General features: G+C 38.9%; 1 protein-coding gene across 2 annotated transcripts; it reads right to left on the bottom strand.

Moving 5' to 3' along the window:
• Nucleotides 1-315: 315 nt before the first annotated feature.
• Nucleotides 316-7,739, bottom strand: rbm45 (RNA binding motif protein 45). Of its 2 annotated transcripts, none has more exons than XM_027278361.1 (11): nucleotides 7,392-7,739; nucleotides 4,508-4,630; nucleotides 4,228-4,354; nucleotides 4,014-4,145; nucleotides 3,143-3,313; nucleotides 2,899-3,028; nucleotides 2,174-2,267; nucleotides 1,596-1,753; nucleotides 1,288-1,363; nucleotides 1,056-1,182; nucleotides 316-861 (listed from the first exon to the last, which is right to left on the bottom strand). In XM_027278361.1, the coding sequence occupies exons 1-10, from the start codon at nucleotides 7,665-7,667 to the stop codon at nucleotides 1,066-1,068; spliced, it is 1,404 nt and encodes a 467-aa protein (XP_027134162.1). In that variant the 5' UTR covers nucleotides 7,668-7,739; the 3' UTR covers nucleotides 316-861; nucleotides 1,056-1,065. The 2 variants fall into 2 exon arrangements, with proteins under 2 accessions (XP_027134162.1, XP_027134163.1); XM_027278362.1 differs by having other exon boundaries at nucleotides 2,189-2,267; nucleotides 7,392-7,738.
• Between the last annotated feature and the right edge of the window lie 1,194 nt (nucleotides 7,740-8,933).

The following is an 8,933-nucleotide window of genomic DNA, read 5'->3' as shown; positions in this document are numbered from 1 at the left end:
GTGCCACTGATGTTGAATTTCAGACATAATTTTGAATTATTTAAACAGTAAAAAGAAAAAACATTTATATTTACACGTAGGGAGGTTCAGTGACCAGCTGTCATTAATATTTCACCCAATGAAGATTTAGAGAAACTTCTTCCAAAGCCCAGTCACTGCTTTCCAAGGAGGACTTAACTTTTTTCTAAACAGATGTTAATATACAGCCACATTTTTAGTGAGAAAGAGATGAATGAATTTTAAATTTTAATAGTATCCAGGACAGCGTCCGGTTATTCATCGGGCAAAAAGAAAAAGGACGACACAGGCTGAACGGTGTGTTCAACTGATCTTTATTGAGACAAAATAAAAGTTGACAGTCTGACGAACACCTTTGAGCTGGATTACATGTCATGGATTACATGTCATCTCATAAAAAGAAAAAACGAGCAGATCTGACTGAACTAAACTGAGATCCAACTTTACAAATCCTGGTTTATTTATTTAAGCTGAACAGACCTAAAGGAGAAAATGCTGCAAACCACCTGAACTACAACATAATTCACATTCTAACTTCCTTCAGTTGTCTCTTGATAAATCAGAGTACTACTGCTGAACATTAAAGTCCAAATCATAAAAACAAAGAGCATAAAAAAGAAGAAGCAGAGACTACACACACTAACATGGCTGCTGCTGCTGCTCACAGACTGGATACGATTAAGACTGGATGCTATTGTGTACTCAGTGAGTCACAGCAAGGTCACTGACCAGAGGTAAGGTCAGACAGGTGTCAAAGGTCGTGTCAGGGGTCAGGAGAAGGTCTTGATGTCGGTCGGTCGGGTCTTGTCAGGTCAGGTGTCATTGTGTCATGACAACAGTCGCCTAGGGAACAAGAAGCTGCAGTGTTATTTACAGGGGACAGAACAAGAGCAAACAAACGGTCATCAGAAAAAAACTTTTTGGCACATTTTGTCAGACTGAGCGCAGACGGCACATGACACTGCGACAGTGTTCGTTTGAAATTTACGACATTTTAACCATACTACCGTTCCCTGCAGCGGGAGCGTGGCACTTACCGGTCATTTCCTAGAAGTTACGGGGGCGCTTGTGAGATTCTTCTCTGGGAGGATCCGCCAGCATCACCTTCATCTTCACGCCGTTGACGACGCGACCGTGGAGCGCCGCCATGGCCTCGTCAGCACACTGAGAGGGGGAGAGGAGGGTTTTTTTTGTTTTTTTTTTAATAAACAAAGGGTGATTCGGATCGACGGCGTTTGAAATGCAGAGAAACATAAACGCCACTCTCACCTGTTTATCTGCATACTTCATATATCCAACTTTCCTCCCAGGAACCAAATGGACTTCAATCAGGGACCCAAAGCGACTGTAGAGACAGAGGGAGACACCGGGGGAGAGAAACGCTGAGTTATAAAGCAGTTTGTTTTAATAGCGCGTCATTAGGAGCATTTAGCTTGATGCTCTCATCCAAGCTTAAGAGTTGTGATCAACTGAACCTCTGACCTCCTTACTAATGGTCCATTATTTTCACCACATATATACTCAGCGTTCTAATTAAGGAAAATTATGAGTCCTCACATGAGGAGGGGGACATTTACCAGAAAACGTCCTCCAGCACGTCCGGGGGCAGCGGGGAGGGGCTGAACACCACGAACAAGCGCTCCTTCGACTTGCTGTCAGGTGGAGCGAGCTTCTTCAGAGGGGGCAGGTTAACGTCCGTCTGAACCCGGGACATCGGGGAGACGGCCTGGAAGCCCTGGTGGATACAGACAAACGCACCCAGGATCAGCGATTCAGCAAAAACTTGTCGTTAGCCGCCTAAAACTAAATCTGTCAATTATTTTAGCGACCTTATGAACATATGTTCCCAGGTAAGGTGTTAAATCTTGTGTAATTACCAACTTTTTTCTAATTAACTGTTATATGTCAGGGACTATAGATGGCAGAGGAGGCCTGGAGGAATAATTATCCACATCAGTAATTAACCTTGAGTTGTTATTTACATACATAGTAGTTTTCTAAAGTTATGATGACGACATTTCGTCTCTAACGTGAGACCAAAGCAGATCTAGAATAAAAAGAACTTGTTACTTTTTGTGTGCCGTTCGTCCACATGAAGATTTCCTGATGAAATATGGGCAATCTGACCTGATCCTAAACCAGTCACTGTACTCACGGGGGGTTTCATCACCTGACTGGTTGAGGGTCCGTTCCACACCGCAGACATCATCTGGGTTGCGACAAACTGCATGGCCATACGACCTACGGGGCTGCACACAAACACAAGCTGATCTTCAGTGGTTCATCTCAGGAGGTCTGCTCCATCTTATGCACAAGTAGTTGCTTTGTCCCTCGTGGCTCCGACACTGAAGCGATGTTCCTACAGACTTATGTTCTTCTCTCACCTGCTTTAGTGTTTAAGTGTTCTGTTGTGTTTTATCGTTTGCTTCTTTAAAGCACTTTGTGACCTCGCTCTGTGAAATGTTGCTGCACTAAATAAACTTCGTCTTCATTACAGACGGAGCTTACTGAACGCAGCGAGCTTGTCCTCATCTCAACTGCCGTGCCAGCAACGTTTACTGCTTGAGACTGCGTACTTTGTTGTTTACTATATAAAGACTGACTGCTGCTGCTTTTCATCAGGGTGCTCAGGAAAACACTGTGGCCCACGGGGGGGTAATTCACATTCACCCATGAATATTTAACAACAAATAAAGAGCAGGAAGACGTGCAGAGATGGTTAACATTAGTCAACAGTGACATTTTGGTCTCAGTTTTTTAAAATTAATGGATACATTTACGTCAAAGGGCGTTTGTGCTCCATGTCTCCATAAACTGTGACCCTTCTGCAGGCAGTGTATACCATGTGTGCAATAAGGACATACATTTGTGTGTGTGTACCTGCTGCGGTCCTCTCCGTCGTCCACAAAGTTTACTGCCAGTCTGTTGCCGGGCGGATATTCAAAGCCGTTTAGCTTTTCCTTGGCGTAAACCGCTGATCCAAGATTGCTATAGCGAATCAGAGCGTGACCTGAGGGCACATGACACACAGGAAATATTTGACCCATTTATTTTAATGACAATCGATGATCGAGCCTCGAGTCATTACGAAGTGAAGACACGAGGATTTGCTTTAACCACAAACCTTTGCTCATCCCGTAAGCGTCTCTCTGCAGCTCGCAGTACTCCATGCCGGGAATGAGGTCGAACAGAGCAAAGATCTGCTCCTGGGTGAGTGCGGCTCGCGTCGACATCATGAGGCAGCGTGTGAAGTCGCCCGAGCGGTAGTCCATCACCGGGTAGTTGCCGGGGTCAGCTGCAGAGAGGGAGGGCAGAGGGTCGGTAACAGGACGCAAACTACAGTAAGAGGAACGGAGTCACCGCAGAGACGCTTAAGATTCAATATAAAGCGTTTTTGTTAAGTCTCACTGTTTTAATGTCAACTCGAACAACCTCCTCATTCAGATCTTCAATTTGACTGTTTTTCTTTTCACCTTTTACACAAACATTTGCTTCACTAAGCTCTTAAAACTCTGCTATAGAGATGAACCAAGACATCCATTGGTGCCAACCATGTCATACAAAATCACACTATGATTATTTATTTTTTTAACATGTTCCTCAAGATCTTTGTGTCTTAATGTGGCATTTTGGAGGAATTTCTGATCATTTTTTAAAATCAATTCAAGTGGTCAAGAAGAAAACTCCACATGGTACCTTTAAAACTAGATACTGGTTACTTATTCTATGTTGATTTAATGCAGGAGTCATTTTTATAAAAATAACTTGAGCCCCTTGGTTTCTCGTGGCGATTGAAAGAATTCTTGGGTCATTTCCAAGTTGTCAAATACAAAGTTTGGGACCTGGGAATGAGACTCAACAATCAATGATCTATCTGAGCTCTGATTGGCTGTTTCTGTTCAGAAAATGAAGATATAGTTACCCTAGTTCAGCTTCAAACATTCATGGGCTTGAAAAACAGAAACACAGATTTAGGATGTTAAACCACTCCGTACCCATTGGTAAGGCATACTGGTTCATGGAGTCCACGCTGGGCACGTAATCGCCTCGGCCCCCTCCCCCTCCCCCGGAGTATTCGTCTGTCGCTGCGGCTTTGGTGCGTGGTTCAGCCAGGATGGCCCTGTAAGCTAAGAACACAACCATCGTCATGGTTAACTGTGCGTTATACAGTCAATAATGAACGAGTACAAGAATCTGACATGATCTTACTTTTGTCACAGTTCTCTATAGCGAGGGCAGCTTGGGATGGTTTGTAGTATCTCACGTAGCCGAGGCCTTTACTCTCCCCTGTGAACTTATTCTTGATGATCACACAATACTCGATATCGCCGTACTCCTGAAAGGGCCAGAGGCAACAGCCAGGCATGAAAACATGTGTATTCTTCATGATTATACATTACTTAATGCTTTTATTTTACATGCAGACAGATAATGAGCACATAAAAACACTAACAATGTGTTTAACAAAGTGAGAAGTGGGTTTAGTTACTTTAAAAGTGTCTTTCAGATCTTCCTCTGTGAACGTTTTGGGGATCATGACAAAGATCCTGGTCAGCTCCTCGTCCTCAACGTCTCGGTGTCTGTTTGAAGAGCGTGACTGGGCGATGAACACCTACAAAAAACAAGCAGAGAAGTGGAAACGGTTACAAGTCCGGCCTCCTAGAGCATGATACCCATAAATTATGGATTTTAAAATATGACTTATCAACATGTAAACACCTAAGACATGGAGGGCTCATCTGTTTCCAACCTTCCTGAAAGTGTCAGTTCATCTACGTTTTCCCTTTCTCAGTAGCATCTAGTCAAATTTATTTAAGATAAGCACGTTACAAAATATACTAAAATAGGACATTAAATCTACTGAAAAAAGATCTTCTATACACTGTACAAAGCTGTGACAACTACATTTAAGTATTACTGTACACATGGTTATGAACATACTATATAAATGGGATATGTTACACGACGGAAATACTGAGTGTACGAATAAAGTGACAGTGTTTTACAAAGTATTGAACAAAAATACTAAAATCGTGCTGATTTGTTTTGTTTTTTTTTCCCCCAAAAAAAACTTTATTGAAAGTTTTATTCAGTCATACTAGTTCACAATGTGATAGTAATGTCACAATAGTAACATAGCATTGGCATAGTTACATGATAATATAATAAGGATCAAAAAGAAAGAGCATGAAAACAAAAAAGCTGAAATAAAACTTACTTTGTAATCTTACATATAAATAAAGTTCTGGTTATAACTGTTGTGACAGGTTACTGGTTGAAAACATCTGCATGAATATTCATTATAGACAGACATTTTCTTTTTTATTAGTAATTAACTTAGGAGACTTCAAATAATAATCAACTACTTCAATCAAAAATAGCTTAAATCATGTTGATTTGATGTTAACGTCTGGAGGAAGGATGACGCGGAAAAGGTTTAATGGAGATTGGAGTTAGTTTTTAATCTAATTTAATTGTATTAGATAATATAACTTATTTGGGAAATTGCAAATACTTTTTTTTTTAAGTATAAATTGACCAAGTATTACTAGACACTACTGAGAAAGCGACTTTGTAGTTGTAATCATGTTGTAGTCTCCTGTTCATGTCTCATTTTATTTCATTTATACCTTTGCAGTTATTATTTATATCATGGTCACTTACTTTTGTAATATTATTTATATTATGGTCACTACTCTTGCAATAATATTTATTATTTATATCATGGTCACTTACTTTTGTAATATTATTTATATTATGGTCACTACTCTTGCAATAATATTTATATTTGTATCATGGTCACTTTACATTACAATACTCTTTTTATATATCATGCCACTTTTATCCTCAGTACTTGTCTGTTTGAAGGTTGATTGTTTTTCCTGTTTATTGTAGGTTATAGATATTTCTGTCTGTTTATTGTAGGTTATAGATATTTCTGTCTGTTTATTGTAGGTTATAGATATTTCTGTCTGTTTATTGTGTAGGTTATAGATATTTCTGTCTGTTTATTGTAGGTTATAGATATTTCTGTCTGTTTATTGTGTAGGTTATAGATATTTCTGTCTGTTTATTGTGTAGGTTATAGATATTTCTGTCTGTTTATTGTAGGTTATAGATATTTCTGTCTGTTTATTGTAGGTTATAGATATTTCTGTCTGTTTATTGTGTAGGTTATAGATATTTCTGTCTGTTTATTGTGTAGGTTATAGATATTTCTGTCTGTTTATTGTGTAGGTTATAGATATTTCTGTCTGTTTATTGTGTAGGTTATAGATATTTCTGTCTGTTTATTGTGTAGGTTATAGATATTTCTGTCTGTTTATTGTGTAGGTTATAGATATTTCTGTCTGTTTATTGTGTAGGTTATAGATATTTCTGTCTGTTTATTGTGTAGGTTATAGATATTTCTGTCTGTTTATTGTGTAGGTTATAGATATTTCTGTCTGTTTATTGTGTAGGTTATAGATATTTCTGTCTGTTTATTGTGTAGGTTATAGATATTTCTGTCTGTTTATTGTGTAGGTTATAGATATTTCTGTCTGTTTATTGTGTAGGTTATAGATATTTCTGTCTGTTTATTGTGTAGGTTATAGATATTTCTGTCTGTTTATTGTGTAGGTTATAGATATTTCTGTCTGTTTATTGTGTAGGTTATAGATATTTCTGTCTGTTTATTGTGTAGGTTATAGATATTTCTGTCTGTTTATTGTGTAGGTTATAGATATTTCTGTCTGTTTATTGTGTAGGTTATAGATATTTCTGTCTGTTTATTGTGTAGGTTATAGATATTTCTGTCTGTTTATTGTGTAGGTTATAGACATTTCTGTCTGTTTATTGTGTAGGTTATAGATATTTCTGTCTGTTTATTGTGTTGGTTATAGATATTTCTGTCTATTTATTGTGTAGGTTATAGATATTTCTGTCTGTTTATTGTGTAGGTTATAGATAGGTTATAGATATTTCTGTCTGTTTATTGTGTTGGTTATAGATATTTCTGTCTGTTTATTGTGTTGGTTATACACATTTCTGTCTGTTTATTGTGTAGGTTATAGATATTTCTGTCCGTTTATTGTGCTGTATTTTGTCTTTTCTACTTTTTTCTAAGTGTATGCTACACTTTCCTCTGCTGCTGTAACAGATAAATGTCCCCGTGGTGGATGAATAAAGTATATTTAATTTAATCTAAGTTAATCTTCCACGTCTCCTCTCTCCTGAGTAACTGCCGTTAACGCCCCTAATGTAGCGTGCTAAGAAGCTACTACCCGTTTGTAACGACGTATTTTGACGGTTTAACCTCTTTCTTTCTTTTTTAACCGAAACTTTCCGTTTATTATTAACTAACGGAAACTCTCCCGGTGTGTTAACGTCACCTTGATGGGTTTCGTCCCCTCCATCAGCACTTTGCCGTGCATTTCCTCCATGGCCAAGCAGGCCTGCGAGGACTTGGCGAACTTCACGTAAGAGATGCCTTTGGACTCCTTTGTCTGTTTGTCTTTGACGACCCACACTCCCTGGATATCCCCGAACACGGAGAAACTCTCTCGGAGCTCATCTTCGGTGATGGACCGGCTTGTGACCGCGAACAGTCTGCTGTTGGGAGGGTCGTCGAGGTTCTCGGGCACTTGTTTGGACTGGTACTCCTCCATCTTTGCTGCTTCCTCCTCGACACAATGCAAGCGCGTTTTTATCAGTTGGTGCCGCCTTCAAGTGCTGCTCGGAAATTCCTTCTTTCCGCTCAGACGCGTTGTTTGTGAATCGCAAATAAAAAAAAAAGCGATAACACCGAAATCAAAAGACGTACGATAAAGCGTGACATTCCCATCATTTAATCTTTACATGTAAACACGAGTTGTTGTGCGAGTTACTGTTATCTTGTGGCAATTGTAGCACGTTGATTGTGTGAATTCCCACAGTTTGTGAAGCTCTCGGTAAAGGTGGTAGTAGGTCAGCACAGATAGTGCACGTTTAACGTTACTGCCACCTCCTGTACGGGAGGTGTTACTTATTCAATTCATTCATTTATTTATTTAATGAAAACAGTATTAAACATAAACTTTTCATCTGCAGACACAATTAAAACATATTACAGCACGATAACAAACAGTACAAAGCAAAAAAACACACAGCACACATAATACAAAGTTACACACAATAGCACATAACATACACCCACAATATCAGTGGCTACAGAGCTGAGTACCCTTTAGCAGACTTTTTAATTTGGACTGCACTCATGTTTTCTATTGCTCTGCAGGGAGTTTAAAAAAAAAAAAATCAGATTTCACATTAATGGAGGAAGTATTCAGACGCTTTACTGGGCTGTGTGTATAATCTTGGTCTCAAAAGAAAGCTAAGACACGTAAGATTTGTTTGTCAGAATCTAAATTTACTTGGAACACTGAAGAAAATTTCCATTTTTTTTTACATTTTTGATAGTAGCTCAAGTCATTTAGGAATTAGTCAAGTAATATCTGATGAGTATCTGTGCAAAAGTAGATGCTAAAAAAAGTGAATCTTGGTATGTCCAAGCGGAAACACCCCATGTGCACAATTTGGCACCATATGTGCCATTTACCCTTCTCATTATTATTCTTAGTATTACACTTTACAAAGTATTAGTACTATTAATAATGATAACCTTGCCATTGTTGTGAAAAGCAGTTCTTTTAAGGCTTAAAGCCCTGAACGTTGGTCGATTTTGATGACTGACACCTCTATCGACCAGTCAGAGTGAGGAGAATCCAGTGGTCCAAATTCACCTTTGACACACCAACGACGATCCAGAATGAAGTAAACCCAGTATATTGCATGAAGAGTGCACACTTTACTTTCAAACCCCCTTTGTCTGTATGTAAACAACCAGGACCTTCGTGATTGATTTCAAACTAAAGTCATAGGAGTAGACAATAGAC

The sequence above is a fragment of the Larimichthys crocea genome, chromosome III (genome assembly GCF_000972845.2).
Source record: "Larimichthys crocea isolate SSNF chromosome III, L_crocea_2.0, whole genome shotgun sequence".
Classification (NCBI taxonomy): domain Eukaryota; kingdom Metazoa; phylum Chordata; class Actinopteri; family Sciaenidae; genus Larimichthys; species Larimichthys crocea.
The sequence above is the reverse complement of the archived record's forward strand: the minus strand, read 5'-3'. Positions and strand labels throughout refer to the sequence as shown.